Here is a 21,285-nt window from a genome sequence, read left to right as displayed (position 1 = left end):
GGGTTTTTGGCTCCTAAGGAGAATTAACCATCAACTTCTGTGCCTCCATGGCACTTTTCTTATAGCTCTATTAAGTCACCTTGTAATATAGTAGTTTTTATGTTAGCCATTAAACTTTAGGAGTCCATGGTCTAGAAGAATGAACAGTATCTCATTCATTTGTTGGCCTGTCATCCATCCATCCATTATTCTGGCCAGCATTTTGAGACCATCACTCTTAGGATTCCCTCCAGTGTTAATATTCTATGATTCTGAATATTATTTAATTTCTATATATAGAGAAAACAGTGTAAATTACAGGTTAAGTCCTATATCATTCATGTCATGGTCATTCTTAAATTTCCAGTGCTGCAAAATAACCTAGCAGGTGCTCCATAAATGTACTGATTGGACAAATGAGTTAATTCCTAGAAATTGATGGTGGGCTGACTTGTGGAAAACAAATCTTGCTTTTCTTGACTTTTAGAAAATTATTTACTTAAAGTCACTGCACTTGTACTGAACTTCTGCAGCAGCTGAAAGTACTCAACTGCCACAGAGAGTTCTGAGTTCTTTCTATTACGTGTGCTGTTCTCTGCTCCACAACGTACTTCGTGAGCACACACTGGCACACGCAGGGCAGCGAGGTACTGGCAGAAGCAGGCAAGCCGTCCTACGGAAGCCGTCGTGTCTGCAGCCTGGGGCTGTCTGTGCTGGGACCCAGGACGACACTCACCTGTCCTGACTAGGCCACGTACTAGTGGTACCACCCGGGTTTACATTTTTAACTTTCAACTTTGCCACTCCCTTCCTTCTCCAATACTTCATAGTCCTTTTCCCAACTTCTCTTCTGCCTGTGCATATGACCCCGCTGTCACCTACATTCCAATCCTATAAACCAGAAAACACAGATGAACGAGTAACTGGTAAACAGTCTCCTCAGTTAGAGCCAATACCCTGAACATTTTCAAACTTTCCATGAAGGACCACAGTAGATACCAACCAGGATGTTATCCATGTTCTTTTTAAATGATTAAAAACCGGCTTAAGTGACAATCACTATGACAATACAAACACCCATGTTTGCTTTAAAGTCTTTATTATCCTGAATATAAAAGACAGAAGTCCTCTAGGATATAACAGAGTTCTTTATGTGGAAACATTATTTTCTTACAAGTGAAAAAATAAATACCTCTTGGAATAAAGGCTTATATGCTAATATGTGCCATAAAAAAGTAGAGTTTTAATATTTGACAAAATGTCTGTGCAAAGAAACAAATGCATAAACACATTACTGCTACATTAAGGCAATATGGAAAGTATACTCAGAAATCTCAGTAAAGTGACAGTGTAGGTTTCTAGCTTTAACGTAGCTAGTATTGCACCCAGTAAGGTCATCTAGGTTTCCCAACATCCTAGAAAACCCACAAGCTGACCAGCGTCCAAAATTCCCAAGTGGGAGTGGAAAAACATGATTAAGAATACAGAAACAAACAAACAAACAAACCCGAAACCCCTCTATAACATAGAGGGACAACAAAAAGTTAATACTTAAGCATTTACTACCAAAAAAGAAGAAAAGCATCCAATATCTAGGACATCTATGACAAGGCTGTAAAAGGCTGGATGGATCGAGCAAAAGCAGCCCCACTGGGTGAAGCTGGAGCAGGGTGCATGGGAGAACTCACGAACCGCCCCCTTTGTATGCCACGAAGCTTCGTCTCGGCGAGCAATGCTCTCCCTTCCAAGGAACATGCGCTCCCTTTTCAATCTTAAAATAAAACGTTCCCCCAACTCAAGAGGCCCAAGGAGTGCCAACTACTACATAGAAATCATCTAACTAAACTGGTAGCATTTTATCACTGAAAGGCTCGGGGACGTGGTAAGAAGAAGGGAGGAGGAAGGGATAGGAAACCATCCATGTGGAGTGATCTCTTTTCCACTGGCCAGACTGGTTTAAATCTGACAACTTTGTTGCCCACTTTAAAAAAAAAAGTCCCCGAATCAATTTTTAAATCTGCTTGCCTCCCAATCATTTTGAACAAGTTAGAAAAAACAGAAATGACATTAAAACGATGACTATCTCTTTAAGAAAAATTTCCCTATTAAAAATGTCCGGAGCTCCGTGACCCGTACAAAAAGAACCAAGTAAATCCTTAAAACAAATTCTTACAAAATTGGCTGCAGGTAGGAAACTTACCTTGGGATACGTTAAGGAGATTTAAAACATCATTTTCTAAAAGGTACCCACTTTAGGGTTAGGCTGCCACTTAACAGATGTCAAAGATTTTTCCTGATTCCTTACTTGATCATAAAAAGAAGGAAGTCCAAGGAATGTGTCTGGGTCCCAGAGCTCCTCCTGGTCGCCACCCAGCAGGTGCTGATTCTACACATGGTACATTTTGGCGGTGAGGAGTAGTTATATTCTTTCTATTCTTCCTTGTTGGTTTTTTTTTCCCTATACGTTGCATGGCAGATGGGTTTGGAGTATTTTTTCTCTCCACAATCTATCTTTTTTTAGCTTATACTAGTGCAGTTCATGGAGACACGGCATGTCCTGTAAGTGCACAGCAGATCAGATCACAGTCAGGTTGAGAAGACTGGTGTGCGTTGGCAGGTAGACGTGCTGGATGTGGTCCACCCGTGATCTGCAGACGGGACACGACTGGAAAAGAAGCCGGCACTACAGGTTAGGACACCTTCACGGATCTGTGTCTTCAGTGTTTACCTGTGGTACCTGTTACAGTGCATTTTCTAAATACGCTGTGGTTACAATTATTTCTAGCTCTTCCCTGGGAGAGATCTTTGCTTTCTGACCAGTTTGTAAGTTTGCACTTGACAAAGGATTAAAAATAAAGATGATAATACACATATACATGGAATATTACCCAGCCATTAAAAAGAATGAAATAATGCCATATGCAGCAACATGCTGGAGAAGGCAATGGCACCCGACTCCAGTACTCTTGCCCGGAAAATCCCATGGACAGAGGAGCCTGGTGGGCTGCAGTCCACGGGGTCGCTAAGAGTCAGACATGACTGAGCGATTTCCCTTTCACTTTTCACTTTCATGCATTGGAGAAGGAAATGGCAACCCACTCCAGTGTTCTTGCCTGGAGAATCCCAGGGATGGGGGAGCCTGGTGGGCTTCCGTCTATGGGGTCGCACAGAGTCGGACATGACTGAAGCGACTTAGCAGCAGCAGGAGCAGCAGCAGCAACATGCATGGGCCTAGAGACTGTTACATAAAGTAAGTCAAGCAGAGAAGGAGAAATATTGTATGACACCACCTATGAAAGTGAAAGTGTGGTTGCTCAGTCATGTCCGACTCTTTGCAACCCATAGACTGTAGCTCACCAGGGCTCTTCTGTCCATGGAATTCTCTAGGCAAGAATACTGGAGTGGGTTGCCATTCCCTTCTCCAGGGGATCTTCCTGGCTCAGGGATCGAACCTGGGTCTCCTGCACTGCAGATGGATTCTTTACCATCTGAGCCACAAGGGAAGCCTGACATCTTTTACAGGTAAAATCTTAAAAGAAATGATACAAATGAACTTACTTATAAAACAGAGAGAGACAGACTTAGACAATGAACTTATGACTGCCAGGGGGCAAAATGGGGAGCAGGGATAGTCAGGGAATTTCAGACGGACATGTACACACTGTTATATTTTAAATGGATAACCAACAAGGACCTCCTGTATAGCACAGGGAACTCAGTTCAATGTTGTGCAGCAGCCTGCATGGGAGGCGAGTTTGGGGGAAAAGGATACATGTCTAGGTATAGCTGAGTCCCTACACTGTTCACCTCAAACGATCACATTATTAATTAGCTATACCCCAACACAAAATAAAAAGTTTTAAAAGTAAATAAAACTAAAGATTATGAAAAAGTATAAACTGAAGGAAATTAATCAGGTTTTCAGTCAGACCCTAAACATGGCACAGTGAGTAAAGTGATTACTCACAGTCTTTTGCTGTGAGATGAGGCTGTAGTCCCCATGTGGGGTGACTATGAAGCCTCGGGCAGGGATGCAGGAGACCCAGACACCATTCCAGAGACTGTGTCCTTGGCTAGTTGGCTTGGGCCACATCACTGGGCAGATGCCACGTGGCCAGGGAGCACGGTTGCTCCAGTCACAGGACAGTCACATCCCGCCACCCCTGCCCCCACCCCGGGGCTAGCCTTTCAGCAAGCAGATCCCCTGCTCAATCACAGGGGGAGCCTTGGGTGTGAGGGTCAGACTATGTGGACAGCAAAAGGCAAATTCATGACCACTCCTGGGGAAAGAGTGTGTTGTACAGTCTAAGGAAGAATGCAGGCATCCTCTTGGCTCATGTGTAGCCCTAAAAGCAGCTTCTTAAGGACCAGAAGTTATTTAGGACTAATTTTACATAAAACCACAGCAACATGTAGCTAACAGTTCTCGGGGATGAAAACAAACTGAAAAAATTATTGTAAAAGGAAATGCAAGGTGCAAGAAAGGAAAACCTACTATGTAAGCGGTACTTTTATTTTGAGTACAAACTTTAAAAGTAGTTTGACTTGCTAACTGAGAGCCAATCCAAGGGGACCTGACAGGCACAGTTGGTAATAAAAGGAAATGAATCATAAATAATCAGGCAACAACCTACTGTGAGTTAACTATCACCCAAAACTCTAAGAATTCTTCACAAATAAGAAGTAAAAGACACCATCCTCCTAAGTGTCAGGAAGCAGAGAAAACATGAAACAGAAAAGGAGGAGTTCAGCCTTCTTTTGGGAGATCTTGTTGGGAGATCCAGCCCAGCAGGCCTGGATCCCAGTACCCAGCTCAGCCAACCAACTAGATGTCTTACCATGTAAATCTGATCCTCATTTCCAGGACTGGAAAGAAGCCTGTGCTTCAGTAATTACATTGTCGAGAAGAGTGTGCTGATCTATACTGTTTCCTAAGGGCCACACCTTCCTAGTCACCAAGTACAAAGACCTTCCCCAGGTGGACATGGACATTCTCCATCAGTGCCTCCACAAGTCAGCACCTGGGCTGTGGCAGCCAGCTAAGCAGCAGCCCCTCACCCGGAGCCATGTGGACCCTCACCTGGAACCAGGCAGCCCCCTCACCTGTAACCAGGTAGACCCTCACCTGGAGCTGGGCGGCGCAGCCCTCGCAGCACACAGTGTGGCCACAGGGGCAGAAGGCCGAGTTGATCTCGCCCTCGCAGCAGAGCACGCACAGCATGGCCTCCTTGAGTTTACGCAGCTTCTCCTGGAGGGCACGGGTCTGCTGGCAGCCGAGGCCCTCACAGCTGCTGCAGCTGGTGCTGCTCTCTGAGGACTTCAGGGGAGAGTTCGGGGGGCTGGGGTCGCTTCTGGGGAGGAGGTCCACCACACCCGCGTTATATAGAGCCCGCCTGGCATGGTCATACGCCTCCTTGGAGGTTCTTTTAATATCGAAGACATACTTCTTGCCCAGGTTGATGTTTTCATTCAGAAAGAGAGAAGCCAAGTGGCCCTTCAGGTCTCGGCTGTACTGCATCATGACGGCACTGGTCACCGTGTCACACCTACGGACAGAGACGCACACCCACCTCAGTGCTGACAGGCCTGGGTGGCCCCATGAGCCGGACCTTAAATGCTGCAGTGAACAGGGAGGCTCATGTTGGCAGATATTTAACATTCTTGTCTGCATGCTTGAAAATAAATCCTTCCAGTCTCATATGTGTTAAGCATCTCAATGATGCCACCTCTATGCTTCTCAAATGTCTCCTGAGTAAGGATCTCTGGCCGGGCAGCGGTGAAAACAGAGGGCACCTCTACCTCCAGGGACAGTAGCTACAGTGGAAAGCAGCTTATGGCGAGAAAAGGGACGTTTTTCTTTGTAACCTTGGATTTATGCTAAAAATTTCTACAAATGTTCCATTCTGCTTCACAATGTGTCTATTTTAACAAAAAATAGTTCGGTTGCCCGCCAATTACATTTTGTAGCTTTTGATTTTCCAAATATTTGAGTCAAATCACAATGCTAAAGCACCCTCAGAAATGAGGGAATCAATATGGTTATCCAGGGATCCTCATTACACACTGAGGACTCAGGGCAGCTACTCTCCCAGGGAGGAAAAACAACTTGGGTCATCCTGCAGGGTAAGGGCAAAAACAGTGGCTGAACAAGCCCTCACTCAGTTACCCCGGTCGGGGGGTGGGGGTGGTGGGGGTGGTGAGGAAATGGGCTAAGAGATGAGCAGTGGAGCGAGTCCGTGCAAATCACACTCACACCCTCCACGCCACATGCACACGTGCTGAAGGAAAAGCAGGACAACGTTGAGAAGGACCCCTGCTAGGGCAGAAATGAAGGGCTCACAAATAGCCAATTTCTTAAACTCTGTACATGGTTCACTGACACAATGATCCCAGGAACTGTAGGAGGCTTGCTGTCACCTGGAAACCTCAACCCTGAGGCAGACACGGGGGTCATGGAGCACAGGGGGGTACATGCCTGTAAAACGCGTGTGTCTCTGTGATGGCCCGGTAGAGCCCACTGGCTGCCCTGGTGCTGATCATCTTGAACAAGAGCACGATGCTGTTCCCAGACTCCTTGGTGACGGTCAGGTACACGTTCTTCCCTGACTGGGTGGCCATCTGCACCACGGGGTAAGCAATCCTGAAAGGGGGAGGAAAAGCGTGGGCTCAGGGGAGCTCCACCACTGCGCAGGCACCTAGTCAGGTTCCCATGTGCCGTGGCCCAGCTGCAAAACCAGATGCTCAAATAAGACCATCAGATAAGCACTCTGCTCGCAAGTTATAAAGGTCCGTTGAAAAGCGCTTGGGGTACGTGAAGAGGAGCACTGGAGTGAGTTTTGGGGAACTGTGTGTAGGTGAAATGAGATTTTTATAGCCGTGAGTGACATTTGAGAAATATTAACTCTGCCACATGAGTACACTTAAGCCTGCATTTAAAAAAATGGAATGCTTATCAAGGCCTGAATAAAATTAATGTACCTACCCCAAATGAAACATGTTATCCCTAAAGGATGACTGTCTAGTAAAGCCCTCTCCACTTCCTATTTTCATGATCAGAGCTACAAGAGTATATACACACTTAGGTCTAAACAAATTTAAGACTTGGGATACCTATTAATTGGGCTGAAGTCATCTTTACAAATGGAGATTCCTTCAGGTCCAACCCCGATGAGGAGCTTCTGCCCCTCGCTGTCCCTCACAGAATGCCATTCAATGCCGTAGTTTTCCATTGCCGACACAATCTGCAACACTTGGTATTCGGCCGAAGCCTGGCTGGTCCCCTCCAACTCCTTATGCTTTGCCACAATGCTGTAAGACACCAAAAGGCCAGAGTGTACAAAGAGGTTAACTGATGCAGTTTTCAGAGAGAAATCTCTTATTTCCACTAGTGAATTAGACTGACACTGTCATTTATGAATCATAAAAACTTAAAGCTATATATTATTGATGTTTCATCTATTTAGCAAACTTATTGTAAAATACTTTTAAGACACTGTTCAAGATCTCAACTATTAAATATTTAGTAGAAAAAAACTACTGGGGATGCCAGATGAGAATGAATTAAAAAAACAACAGAAAATCTCTAAAAATATATGTAAGAAATTTATACCTAGGAATGTCTCATGCGTTTGTCTAGGTTTACTTTCTACGTTTCATTATAATATAGCATTATATGGGATTGATTAGGTCATTTGCAACTGAAATATGCAAGATTTATTTTATCTATTGAGGTGGAACAGCCTCCAATATAGTCCTTAAAGAACCCCACCCCCTGGTATCCATGCCCCTGTATAACTTCCTTGAGTATAGGCTGGATTAATGACCTGCTTCTAATGAACAGATTATGGCAGAAGGGATGGGCTGTCACTCAATATTGAGATTAATTTATAAAGACTCCATCTTGGGTGTTCGCTCTTGCTCTGGCCAGATTGCCTGTCCTGGGGGAAGCTAGTCACCATGTTATCAAACAGCCTCTGGAAAGAGGCCTATGTGGTGAGGGCACAGGCCAGGCAACAACAAGCCACCTGAGCCCAGCTGGAAGCGGATCCTTCCCTCAGCTGAGCCCTCAGATGAGGCTGAACCCCACGGGCAGCTTGACTGCAGCCTCCTGAGAGATCCGAAGCCAGAGAACCCAGGCAGGCCATGGCCGGTACTCCTGACCCAGAGAACTGTGAGACGACGTTTCCTGTTTGAAGCCACTAAGTTTTGGAGGTCAACTCATTAGCCATGAATAGATAATTAAAACACCTATGTTAGGTCTCTTGATTTAATCCTTTCTGGAATGAAGGAAAGGTCAACATATCTGATAGACTTTCTAAGAGACTTACATTCTTAAAAGGCCAGAGACTTTATAATTTCCATTATACAGCATTTTGTATAAGGGCATTTATTTGTGTGGATTATATCTTGTGTTTATAAGTTTTTCAAAGAAAAGGATAAGAATCTTTTGAAAACAGTTGGTTAGAGTGGGCAATGGTTTAGTCTCAACCTCACAAATTACCTGTATCTATCATAGTTTGATGTTTCTCCTGGAGATTCTTATAAATCTGCTAGATCCATGACAACACACAGGAGCCTGAAGTGAGGCCTCACCTGTTCAAGGTGGCACTAGAGAGCTCCTTGGCACACAGCTCCTCATAGCTGTACTTGGCTGTGTTCTGGTTGTAGTCCCCAAACTTGGTCTGGGCCAGGAGGGCACTGAGTTCCACTGCCTGCTCTGGGGAACACTGGAGGTGGCCTGCCAGGAGGGCTTCCTTGATATGCAAGAAAAAGATATGTCTGCAAAGCAATGGGAGAATGAGGTTATGCCGGGGGACTAACATGGTTATCAGACCCACTGCATGGCAATTCCATAATCCCTTTTAAGTAAGGAAAACAGAGCAGGGTAGAAAGCTACCTGGGAAATGCTTACACTTACAGACCTTTTATTAAAATCATGAGGAGTAAGAAAAAATAAGTCTAAGGATTACATACACACATAATAATTATATACACGTTTCTGCATTATACATTTCAAAAGAAATGATCTTAATCAGAAAAACTTTATCTTGATGTGTAATTGATATCTGATTCAAATGACACTCAAATCTCTCGTTTTCACCCTAACTTCTCTGCTAAGGATCATACTCAAATGTGCAAGAGCTTAGAGATTTCTCCGCTAGAAGTTCTTCAGTATCCCAATTTCACCTTGTTCGGAGCCAAACTATCTTCCTCCCCAAACCCACTTTTCTCCCAGTGGAAACCAGCGACTGATTTGCTATTTTTACGGCACACTCAATTTTGATTCTTCATTTTCTTTCTGTCTAATTTCTGTCCCTGAAAGTTCTTTTAAATCCAGTTCCGTTTTCCCCGCTTTCACTTCCTGTCTTGCTGTAGCTCTCAGCCGTCAAGAGAATTCACAATGTCCCCTAAGCTGATCTCTCTTCTAGACTCTGCGTGAATCCACCTTCCAAGCTGCTTGCTTCTGATACAGACTTGCCATTCCTCTGCTCAGAATCCTTCAAGACATCCCCATTGTTTGCCAAGGAAGCACACTGTCAGCATGAACCCAGACTTCTCAACGTCTTGCCCCAGATTTCCAGCCATATCAGGTGGCACTAGTGATAAAGAACACACTTGCCAACGCAGGAGACATCAAAGACGTGGGTTCGATTCCTGGGTCGGGAAGATCCCATGGAGGAGGGCATGGCAATCCACTCCCGTATTCTTGCCTGGGGAGTCCACGGACAGAGGAGCCTGGCAGGCTACAGTCCGTAGGGTCGCAGAGAGTCAGACAGAATTGAAGCGACTGAGCAAACACACGTGCACTCCTGTCATTCCCTCCAGCCACTATGCCCCAGGAAAGAGACAAGTTTTTTTTTCTGGAAAAACCAAGCACATTCACACTCCCACGTCTCTGGTCTTGCTGTTCCCTCTGTCCTGAAGGCCACTCTTCCTATCCCCTCATCGGATACCCTTTTGTCTAATTCACACACAGACCATTTAGCTGCATGTGAACTGACTCTCTAAGTGTGTCTAACATCAGAGAGTTCTGTAAATGTACATAAAACTACACACTGCCTGCCCATCCTAGTTTCATTCCATCTGACCCTGTCCTAATTGTACACAACACTGCATTCCACATTTACCAAAAAGTAAGTGAAATTTAGAATCCTTGAAAACTTCAGATGTTGTTACCTGATAATTTGTATTGCCTAAGACTCTGAACAGAGTGCTTAAACTGTCACAGACAGATTGGCCAGGGTTATGAAATTTGCCTCTGGCAAATGCAGAAGTATAACTTTCCCTGATGATTCAATACATCCTCTCAAACATGCTGAAATGCCACACTACTCCCTCAATTAACAAATGAATTGTGATCATCATTGTAAAGCTCTGAACAGGGCTCCTAAACTCAGCTTCCCCCTTCAGCTGGATACCCTTATTCGAGTCCTCAAGTCACTTTTATTTATGTTAGTCTTGTGTCTGACATCCAGGTAGAAGGGATAATGAGAACAATGCAAGAAAAGGAGGTAGGAGAACCTGAGGCTAGAAAAAACAAGAAGGGGCACTGCTAAGTGTCTCAAAACTTTGGGCTGACAAGAGCCATTAATCCTCCTTTAAAAAAAATGCTTAAATTCAACATTTTGTGCCTTCTACAACGATAAAGAAATGTTTAAAATTATCAGACTCTGCCAAACACTGCAGTGTTTTTTTTTTTTTTTCATTCAAAGCCCCTTACTGTGATGAAGAAATCACAGTAAGAATGCATAATAATAGCACTGAGAGACGATAAGCATGGTTTTTATTAAACCAAACATCTGCTTGTCTTTAAAGTATTTCTGACATACTGCTAAACTGAGAAGGGGGTCCCTACTGGGGGAAAGAAATGACTACAAAAATAACTTGTTCTAAAATATCCAAAGACTGAGATCTAGCAGCCCCATAAAACCTTGGTGTTGCGACACTGCTTCAGTCCCCAGAAGGCTTTTTAGACAACCATTCGGTAAACTTCATCTTGGTTTATGTACCCCTGTCTCTGCAGTCATCAGAGGACATGCTAGCAGCAAACAAAAATCTCAGTATATGCTTACATTAAACAAGAAAGCATGTGCTGAAAGATTGTCAAGGGTATCACCCAAACTAAGTCTTCTTGATTTAATCACTGCTTATGGAGAAGGCAATGGCACCCCACTCCAGTACTCTTGCCTGGAAAATCCCATGGACAGAGGAGCCTGGTAGGACACAGTCCATGGGTTCGAGAGGAGTCGGACACGACTGAGCGACTTCACTTTCACTTTTCACTTTCATGCATTGGAGAAGGAAATGGCAACCCAGTCCAGTGTTCTTGCCTGGAGAATCCCAGGGATGGGGGAGCCTGGTGGGCTGCCATCTATGGGGTTGCACAGAGTTGGACACGACTGAAGTGACTTAGCAGTATGTGAAAGTGTCTTTTAACTGATTTCCTAGGTATTAAGTTAGAGACTAGTATAGCTGGCAAAAGAGGTTCAAAATCAATCCAATTTCTTTTTCTAAACTATCCATGCCAACTCCTAGACAGACAGCTGCCAAAATCAAAGGCAGAGAAGCAATAACAAAATATTAACAGGTGGCCAGCGGCCTGAGAGTAACGCTGATCCTTTCTCGGCATGTGAGTTGGAATTTTTAAAAAGGGGGTGCAGGCCAATAGCCTTTTCTATATACTCCACATTCTAGGCTGTACTGCGACTGCTACCCTCTTAAGTACAAAAATCCCCCTCTTTACAGAAACTTTCTGGTAGGGCGCTTCCTGCATTTTGCCATTTCATGGCTATCAAGCAACCTTTTCAAGTCAACAAGTCTGTCATGCATTGTCTCTGTGCCAAGCCCTATGCTGGAGTTCTGGGGTTCCAGGGTGAACATGTGTGATAGTTCCTCTTTTGATGGAACTTACAGCCTTTTGGTGTGAAGGAAAGTATCCTATCAAAATAACTGGCTGCAAACTGGCACTTAGGTGACAAGTTTATGCTCTCCAGAAGAGCACGTGAAGCAGCGATAGCAAAGGTCACAGCGGCGGCAGGCTGTCAGCAGACTTTCTTTAATGTGCTCTTCCCAGACGGAGGATGACAGGGCGTGCAGAACCATTGCCAGCAAGGAATCCAGGGATGGCTCAATAGTTAGGGGTGGTTCTGAGTCAAGTATTTTCTTCTATTTTCCCTTGAACTATCTGGCCTGTAACTGACTGGCTCATGGATTTCACCCTCTCCCTTTTTGTAGGCTGGGTTAACCGTTACCAATAGTATCAAAATAAGTAGATGTGTTCAAAGAAGTCAGACCTGCAGTGAACTGCTTTTTTTTTTTTAACTAAAGATCAAAAGTGATTGGCATATCTAATTCAATTTAGGCTACATGCTAGAAGCATAAACAGAAAGAAAGCCTTTGAAAAAACTCATGTCTTAAGCAAATGTCTATGAATATATCTTAACAGACAAGCTCATTTTCTAAACATTCCTTTGGCTGCACCTTGAAATTCTTGATTTTTCCAGTTTTACTCAGTTACTAAGAAATTGGATACTTTCAGCATAGGATGGGGCTTGGAAGCCCAAAGTGAAAAGTTACTAGCTAACTCATATCTCTGTATTCATGAATTCACACTTACTGCAGCATTAGAGAAGATTAAAAAAAAAAAGAAAATAGGAATAAATATGAGGATATATATTTTAATTTAAAAAAAGAGCCACACATCCTTAATACGTTTTGTTTAGAAATATGTACTTGGAATTTCCTCTATTTTTAAAATGAATTCCTTTCCACAAGTTTAAGCCATAAAATTAGGTCTTTTATCTCTTAAGAACTATAATCAGAATGCTCTCCTCTAAACCCTGCCTTGTCTCATAAAGAAATCATCTAATAATCAAAGCAGAATTTTCTGCAAACCAATCGGGAGTTGTGGATCTGCTCATCACGGACAGTTACTCTCTATTACTGCCCTCCAGTTATCTTGCCGGTTATGTAATTTTGAAAAGCTTTTCACGACACAAATATAAGACAACTATATCCACACTCACTATTAAACTCCAAATGAAGTAACCAACTAAAACATCTCTCAAATGGCTCAAAGTGAAAGTGTTAGTTGCTCAGTCATATCCGACTCTCTGCAGATATGGACTGTAGCCCACCAGGCTCCTCTGTCCATAGAATTCTCCAGGCAAGAATACTGGAGTGGGTTGCCATTCCCTTCTCCAGTGGATATTCCAGACCCAGAGACCGAACTCAGGTCTCCTGCATTGCATGCAAATTACTAAATAGTTATTTTTTAAAACTCTCCGGTCCCAATAACTGAAGTGAATTTCTCCCCAAGAGACTGACTGAACCTGGCTCTCCATTTTAACAGCTGGTTAGTCCCTCGCAGAGTGAGACACCCACTGAGGTCACCTAAACGCGTGCCTCAGTTCAATGAGTCATTAAACCACAAGCTCTAACTGCCAGGTTATATTTAAAAATTATCAAACCACAACAGAACTGCTATACGTTTGTTTTGTATCTTAAACTCCAGAGCAACAAAAATCAGTTCAAGATGGATCCAGGCCTAAATATAAAAGCCAAAACGGTAATAGTTTTAGAACAAAACACAGGAGAGTATCTTCATGACTTGGAGACAGGCAAAGGTTTTTCAGGATGCAGTCAGCAAAAATCATAAAAGAAAAAAGTGCATAAGTGAAACTTAACCAAAATTAAAAACTTCTTCCAGTCAAAATGCATTAAAAAAAAAAAAGACCAGGCAAATCACAGGAAAAAAGTACACTTATAAAACAAATATCTGACAAAAAACTGGTATATACAAAGAATGTGTGCAGCTCAAAATAAAGGCAACAACTAAAGTAAAAATGGGCAAATGACCCGAACAGGTATTTCACAAAAGATGTTTGAAAGGCCAATAAGCCGATGAGAAAGCGTTATTAATCAATAGAGATGTAGAAATTAAAACCACAATGTGCTAGCACTGCAAACCCAGCAGAAGGCTGGCAGGAATGTGGAGGAACTGGCCCCCTGTACACTGCTGACAGGAGCACAGAATGGTACAAGCGTTTCTGGAAAAGGTCGGGCAGTTACTTATAAGTTAAACAATTACCTCCTCTATGACCCAGCTATTTCAATCTTATTTACTCAAGAGAAATGAAAACACATGTCTACAAAAAAAGACTTGTGCTTGAATGTTTATAGCAGCTTTCTTCATGACAGCTGGAAAACAGATATTCATCAATGGAGCATGGATAAACAAACAGCAGTACATAATACAATGGAATACTATTCAGCAATAAACAGCAACAAGTCACTAATGTATACAACAAGACGATGGGTCTCAAAAACTTTATGATGAACAAAAGGAGCCAGACACAAAAGAATACCTGTGTGATTCCACCGACAAGAGGTAGAACAGGTTGTAACTAATTTATGTTGGAAAAACATACAACCTGGTTGTGGAGTGGGGTGGGTGGAGGTAGGGAAGGAGAGTAGAGAATGACTGCAGAAGGTCATGAGGGAACTTTCTGGAGTGATGGTAATAGTCTAAATCTTAATAAGGGTTTTAAACAGGTACATCTATTTGCCAAAACTAAGTGAAATATTACAATTTATGCATTTCATCATATGTAAATTTTATATCAAAAGAAAAAAAGAACTGTAGGCAAAGACTGAGTTCTAGTTAATGATATGCATAGTGAAGTATTTAGGGGGATATGTACTTACAACTTACTTTGAAAGGCATAAAAAAAGATACACTGATAGATGGGTAGAGGGGCCAATAAGTGGATAAATATGCAATCAAACAAGAATGTTAAACTGTTAATAGCAGAATCTAGGTGTTTTTGGTGTTCAATCTAAAAATCTTCAACTTATCTGTACATTTGAAAATCTTTATAGTAAGAGATTGAGAACATAATACTAGTAAAAACCCCTTAGGGTCAAGGTTCAGAATTCAAATGAGGAGCCATAACTAAAATGAACCATCAAATCTAACACATTTCATGGAAAGTTTGCAACTGAGAAACCTGTCACAGCCAGTAATTACCAAGTCAGGTCTCTATTCAGGCTTAAGGAAATCTTTCTCAAAGCCCAAAATGTAAAATGGGAATCCCTGATAAATTTGTTTCCTCCTCAGGCTCCAAAGCAGTTAAATGGTAAGGAGGGTACAGGTGTGAGAAATTCGTAACTTCAAATTGATTACAACTCACTCCAGAAAAATACCTGGAAGCATAAAATCTCACTTCTAAAAGGTATGATTACTCACTCACTGGAGATAGCTGTCCCTGGGCAAATAACAATCCAGGCAATCGCAGAGTTTAAGAGTGTCAACTACAATCTCTTTCTCAGCAATCTAGATTAGAGGCCTGGAATCAGGGACACAACGCAGAATAAATATACCTGGAACCTAATCCCACACTGGTCACCCTGGTCTCACTCTCAATGCCCTCTAAATAGTCAGAGTTTATTTATAATGACATTCAAAATGAAAAGTTCATTTGGGCTACAAATCAATTTCTCAATGTTCTCTGATATTTTATATGTATATATAAGTATCGAAGTTCAAAAAAGACTGAAGGTGCCCGGGTGGGCATCCTGTGGCTAAAATAAACATAAAACCACACAAACATCCCATATTCTGAGCAGAAAGACTTAATAAATTAGAATTCAGAAATGTAATTAATACTTTCTTTGAAATAATATACATGTCTGTTTTTAACCTTTTTTACTTTCCTGGGGCCTATGTTATATTTGGGCATATCAAAAAAAAAAAAAGAATGTGTTGTTCCACTCTTAGACATGTAGTTGATATAAAAAACATAATATTCCTGCAGTGCATCCTATGGAATTTACCCATCCTGAATCACACAAAGGTAAGTTCTGTAATCAACATTTACCCTCGTGACAATGTTTTATAAGATTCTCAACATGATTACAGGCATGGGCTAGGGTCAACCTGATTCAGCTGTGGACTGATTTGAGATTATCACCTCATCTCTGCCTATAGTTTACATCTGGTATTTGCTTTGTGGGTTTCAGTGATGCCATCGTTCCTGAACTTTCATATGTCTAAATGATTTTTGTTGGGAGACGGGGAAAAACTGAATTTAATAAGTACCAAGGACCTACAAATTGGCTGAAATTAGATAAAGCCGGCCTGCAGCTTGAAAACTATCTGAACGTCATAAAAGGCCCAGGTGGGCGGTAGTTCATCCTTGATAAGAACAAATAGCCACAATGAACAAATGGCTCTGAATGGAGTAGAGGGGGCGAAGGAAGGCAGCCAGCAAACAGAAGAATGCCAAGCACCGAGCAAACTATTAACCAAGAAGAACCTCTAGAAAACGTTTTTTTAATGGTGAGATTTCTTTTAGATTATCTCAAACGTTTCGGGTTATAGAAGCAAACTGGCAAAACATGTCAACATCTACAAGAAAATCTGTATTATCAGTATCAGTTAACCCCATTTTTACTGACTTCCAAGTTCTTAATTCATTGATTCAGCAAATATTTACACACCAGGTACTTGTTAGACTCTGGGGATACATGGTTGATCAGCTCCTTCTTAATGGAATTTAGATAATTAGAGTAGCTGATGATAAGCAAACGGTCACAAAAGTAAATGAGTGCTACACATTCGTTAAATGCTGTAAAGGAAAGCGGCATGATACATTCGGAGAGTTCAGTCTCCTAAGTGGGCCTGCTGCTGCTAAGTCACTTCAGTCGTGTCCGACTCTCTGCGACCCCATAGACAGCAGCCCACCAGGCTTCCCGTCCCTGGGATTCTCCAGGCAAGAACACTGGAGTGGGTTGCCATTTCCTTCTCCAATGCATGAAAGTGAAAAGTGAAAGTGAAGTCGCTCAGTTGTGTCCGACTCTGTGCGACCCCATGGACTGTGTCCTACCAGGCTCCTCTGTCCATGGGATTTTCCAGGCAAGAGTACTGGAGTGGGGTGCCATTGCCTTCTCCGAAGCGGGCCTAGAGAAGGCTTTTCCAAGGAGTGATGAATGAGCTGGGGCCTGCAATCACACTCATCACTGCTCACAACTTTAAGACCCTAATGGGATGCGACATTCAGGATTACAGCATTTCCAGGAACATGTACTTCAGTACTCACAGAGTGCTTGTATTAGGATTGTTCTCTGGGATAAAGGATTCAGGTGTTGATGAATCCTAACTAATAAGGGTGCCCTCTAGCAAAGAACACAGAGCTCTGCTAAAATGTGGCAAAATCAGGAGAAACAGAAAGCTTTTATTGGCAGTAGATGGTATAAATACCTACGATCCCTGAAGATGTAGCATATAATTCTCTAACCTCTGGTTTTGAAAATGTTGACAAAATCTGGTCTGAATTGCTGTGAATAACCAAGAGCCTCTGAAACGTAAGAATTTCAAAGATCACTGGGATTTCAGATCCACTTTCAGAATATATTAGTCTCACGTTTTGTTTTAATCCACAGCATGGCAAACATCTGCTGAAAATACCTGCTGTCTTCCTCTCTGAAATGTTCCAGCTGAGTCTAAACAAACCTCTCCGGTTACTTTCCAGAATTCCTCATTCAAGAGCAAACAAAATAGTCTGGGTAAAGAATCAAATCTAAAATTAGGCCACATCAGAAACCAGACTAACTCTATCTCCCTATCTAAGCAGACACTGGAAATGTTTTTTCTATCTTCAGAGAAATGTTATCTAGAAAAAAAGCATTAGAAAAGTGATATGAAGAGAAACAGAAGCCAAGAAAAAAAAAATCGGCTAGAAGGGATCTTAAAGAAACTCTTTTCAGGGTTTTCAGCAAGGCTCAAGTCTTAGAAGGCTGTTTACACTGGTGGTTGGTGGCTGAGCTGAACCTAGAACGCAGGGCTTCCGTGTGGCCCCTAGGACTCTGCTATTAGACAGGCCTTCCCGCCTGTCATTCTCTAGCAGCCTCCCTAATTTGATGCAAACTAATGTATGAAGTGCCCCCAGTTAGGCCAGCTCTACTGTAAGCAGGCTGCTTTAATTGTCCACGGAGGACAGCTTGGCCAGGATATTTCAGCACCATTTAATAAACTGTCCAGACACTTTCAGTATACTAAGTGTACCCTCATGACTTGACTGGGAGATGCTAAAATATCACCTCTCATAACTGGACTGGCAGAGCTGAGCTTACTCACTATGTAAATAGATCTATTTTACTTCCATGGCATTTTATATCAATATTTTATAACAAATGATTGAACATCAAAAACATTAATCACCAGCTTTATCATGTTAACATTAAGGGAAATAAGTGTTCCTGTTCTGTAGTATCTGGCATATAAACACAATGCTAATTGTAGCAAAACTGGGCCCAGCACAACTTATGTTCCTAATGAAAAGATATAAAGCTAATTATAAATCACTTTATCTATTTATTAAAGCTGAATGCTATATACACTTTAGGTAGCATTTTCTTAAAATTCTGTTACTTCAGACAACCCCACAGAAAAGTAAAACACCAATATTTTAAAAATCAAAAGTTTAGATCACCTGAATTTTTTGGTATGATTTCAAATGGAATGAAAATCAATTAAAATTACCGAGTCTAACCAGGTATGTGCATTCTTTGAGTGCTGTTAGGCTTGAATCTCAAGAGTCAAAGTCACTGAGTCAATAAAGTAGGAAATTTGATTCCAATTCTAACTCATAAAATGTATTTCTTGTATGAATAAAATGGATTTGATAATAGTTATTAACTGTATTATAAGAAAGCACAGGTAAAGAATGTCTGGTAGCAAACTGTAAAATCTGTAAGCATTTATAATACAAATGCACATGTTATACTCTTATGACTGCTACCATTTAATGATGTATTTAGTCCTCCAAGCTTCTGCAGATTAAAAAAATAAATTTGTCATCAAAATAGATTTGTAAATGGAGACCCTGAAATAACTGCAAAATCAGGATAAAACTAAACAATGAAAATTCCAAGAGGTTGTGTTTTATATATACACAATTTTTTTCTTACTCAATTGCAAGTTATCAAACTGAACTGCAAAGTAGAAGCATTCACAAATCAGCTTTAAGTTAAAAAAGCAATAACGCAACCTATCCTGATGTCATAGACAGCTAAGACATTCTTAAACATGGAATTACTTGAATATTTTGCAAGACATTTTTAGAAGCACTAAGAATTCAATATACTAGCTTCTCTCAGATACAAAATTGAACATTTCCCTCACCCTTTAAAGCTCCATAACAAGGCAAAGCAGAGATTACAAACTCAAATAAACAGTATTTCAAAATATGTGTCTAGCCATCCTCTGGTAAATGACCAAAAAAATAAAATGACATGCTAAAAAATGCTGAAGAATATGGCTCACTCATCATTACTCAAAACTGTCACACTCACATTTTTTATGGTCGTGGCAAATTTCTAAGCCAAAGTAGGAAAACACTAAAACTAAGATCCAAAGATCCAAAGTTTGCTGTGTTTAAAAGTAGTCATTTTCCTTTTTTCCTTTTTTTTAAGTAAATACACCACTATATAAGATTTAGGTCTCTTGCATTTCAGCAATAAATATTAAACACCAGTTTCCTAGCTTAGTTCATCCTTGAGAAAAGTATTACATCTAGTCCAGGGGAGAATCCATTTTCTGTTTGAAAAAGGAAACCGCACACTCTGATTGTCTCGCACTACTGGTAGCTTTCTAGAAGTAGAGAGAGAAATTTAGCAGTCTAAACTCAACAATCACGTGTAATGTATTTGTGGGGTAGCATGTTACTAATGGCGTTAGACGAGTTTTCTTAACTGCATTTGTAAGAAACTGAACAACTCAAAAAATTCGGAAAGAGCTCTTTGCTACAGACTGTAATCTGACACTAGGCTGAAGAAGTTGACCAAGTTTAAGTAACCCAAGAGGAACTGTTTCCTGCTTTCTGTTAGAACAGTCTGCAATGACCTATAGTAACACTGCTGAGGCAGAGGTTACTATCGGGCAGTAGATGCTGTTATCAGGAAGTCAGTTGGGTCTTCTTTCTTTTTAAAAGTTTTTTGAGCTGTGGTGCTGATCTCAAATGTTTGTAAGAATTCATCCCTGCTCTCCCACTGTTTACAATGACAAGAAAAATACCGCAAGAGCTGGAAAATGTACCCTTGGCCAACTATGCTGCTCTCTTTTCACCTCAACAAAATAACTGTGCTATGGAAAACTTGTAAGTTATGAACCACCTCTGTATCAAAACAAACGTGCCTTGAGCATCTCCAGGAAGGTGCAGTGGTTCTCCCTAAAGGGAATCAAAGGTCTATTTGACACTGGTTTATTTTAGCATCATTTTACCTAGTCTGCTCCTGTAAGATGAGGTGAGGCTCCACGAAGAACTTGACTCTCAGTTTAAGCCGGTAAGGGGCAAGCCCATCCATCTGCTGGGAGATCCGGTTTCTCAGATTTAGCCATAAACTTTCACCTTTGCTACCCGTAAACTGCAGTCCAAAATAATCAACTTCTATAATTCCCAATCTCCTGCACACCTAAAACAAAAATGAATGCAGCATAGATAAGCAAGCGGTCCATGTGGTCAAAGCAAACCAAGACTCCATCGAAGATTCTTGCATATGTTTTTTTAAAAAAACACAAAGTTCAACAACGGTCTTACAATTCCCGTTGTAGGCTATAAGAACAAAGTTCTAAGGCTCCAGTGATGCTAAACCGCTAGTCGTGGTATAGAAGCAGACACAAAAGTTGTTCTGAAAATGCAGCCTTCCAGAAAGCCTGAGGAGGGGAATCCACGGGGTATTTTCCTTCTTATTCCAATCACTGGAATTCCCTCCACCAGCACAATCTGCACAGCTGATTTGGCAGCTTATTATCTGGACAATTTTAACCATCTGGGTTCCAAAAAAATAAACACACTGAGGAAACACGCCACAAGTGTCTACTAAGCTTTACAGAAGGCTTTCCAAACATCTCAGGTCGAGGGGGGTTGAAGGCACAGCGTTTCACTTGAGAGCAAATCCTGCCGTCTGCCACACCACTAGGCGCTGTTTGGAACGGTTTTTCACTCCCGAGGAAACGCGCGTGCTGACAGACAACCAAGGAGTTTATGACCCAAACCCACCGTCCCCAGCGAATCGGGAGAGGCAGGGCGGTGAACCGTCCGCTTGAGAAGCAGTGAGAGGCAAGGGGCCCGGCTTGTCTGCCCAGCAACCTGAGGGACCTGCGACCGCCTCCGGCCACCTCATCCCGGGACGCAGGTGGCGCCGCCGGGCCCCGCGGGGACGACAGGCAGCCTCGTGCACACACCACCTGCAGCAGGTGTGCCGGGCCGCTTTCTTCCGGCAAAGTGCCGGGCTGGGGGACCGGGT

At 42.1% G+C, this 21,285-nt stretch overlaps 1 protein-coding gene across 1 annotated transcript; it reads right to left on the bottom strand.

Annotated features, from left to right (window-relative positions):
• Window positions 1–1,061: 1,061 nt before the first annotated feature.
• On the bottom strand, window positions 1,062–21,083 carry MYLIP (myosin regulatory light chain interacting protein). Its single transcript, XM_010848796.1, has 6 exons — window positions 20,261–21,083; window positions 8,572–8,757; window positions 7,090–7,287; window positions 6,455–6,619; window positions 5,105–5,525; window positions 1,062–2,644 (listed from the first exon to the last, which is right to left on the bottom strand). The coding sequence occupies exons 1-6, from the start codon at window positions 20,341–20,343 to the stop codon at window positions 2,555–2,557; spliced, it is 1,143 nt and encodes a 380-aa protein (XP_010847098.1). The 5' UTR covers window positions 20,344–21,083; the 3' UTR covers window positions 1,062–2,554.
• Window positions 21,084–21,285: the final 202 nt, after the last annotated feature.

Source organism: Bison bison, unplaced genomic scaffold (genome assembly GCF_000754665.1).
Source record: "Bison bison bison isolate TAMUID 2011002044 unplaced genomic scaffold, Bison_UMD1.0 scf7180017864274, whole genome shotgun sequence".
Lineage (NCBI taxonomy): Eukaryota > Metazoa > Chordata > Mammalia > Artiodactyla > Bovidae > Bison > Bison bison.
This window is presented reverse-complemented; position numbering and strand designations above follow the sequence as displayed.

What these genes read in the sequence shown, in the direction of transcription:
- MYLIP (XM_010848796.1), bottom strand. Translation starts at nt 20,343, where the DNA reads ATGGATGGGCTTGCCCCTTACCGGCTTAAACTGAGAGTCAAGTTCTTC. An exon ending in GAGACACACGCGTTTTACAG is followed by an intron (nt 5,526 to 6,454) that starts GCATGTACCCCC and finishes CTCTGTCCGTAG; the next exon opens with GTGTGACACGGTGACCAGTG. An exon ending in GCTGCGCCGCCCAGCTCCAG is followed by an intron (nt 2,645 to 5,104) that starts GTGAGGGTCTAC and finishes CTTCTTTTCCAG; the next exon opens with TCGTGTCCCGTCTGCAGATC.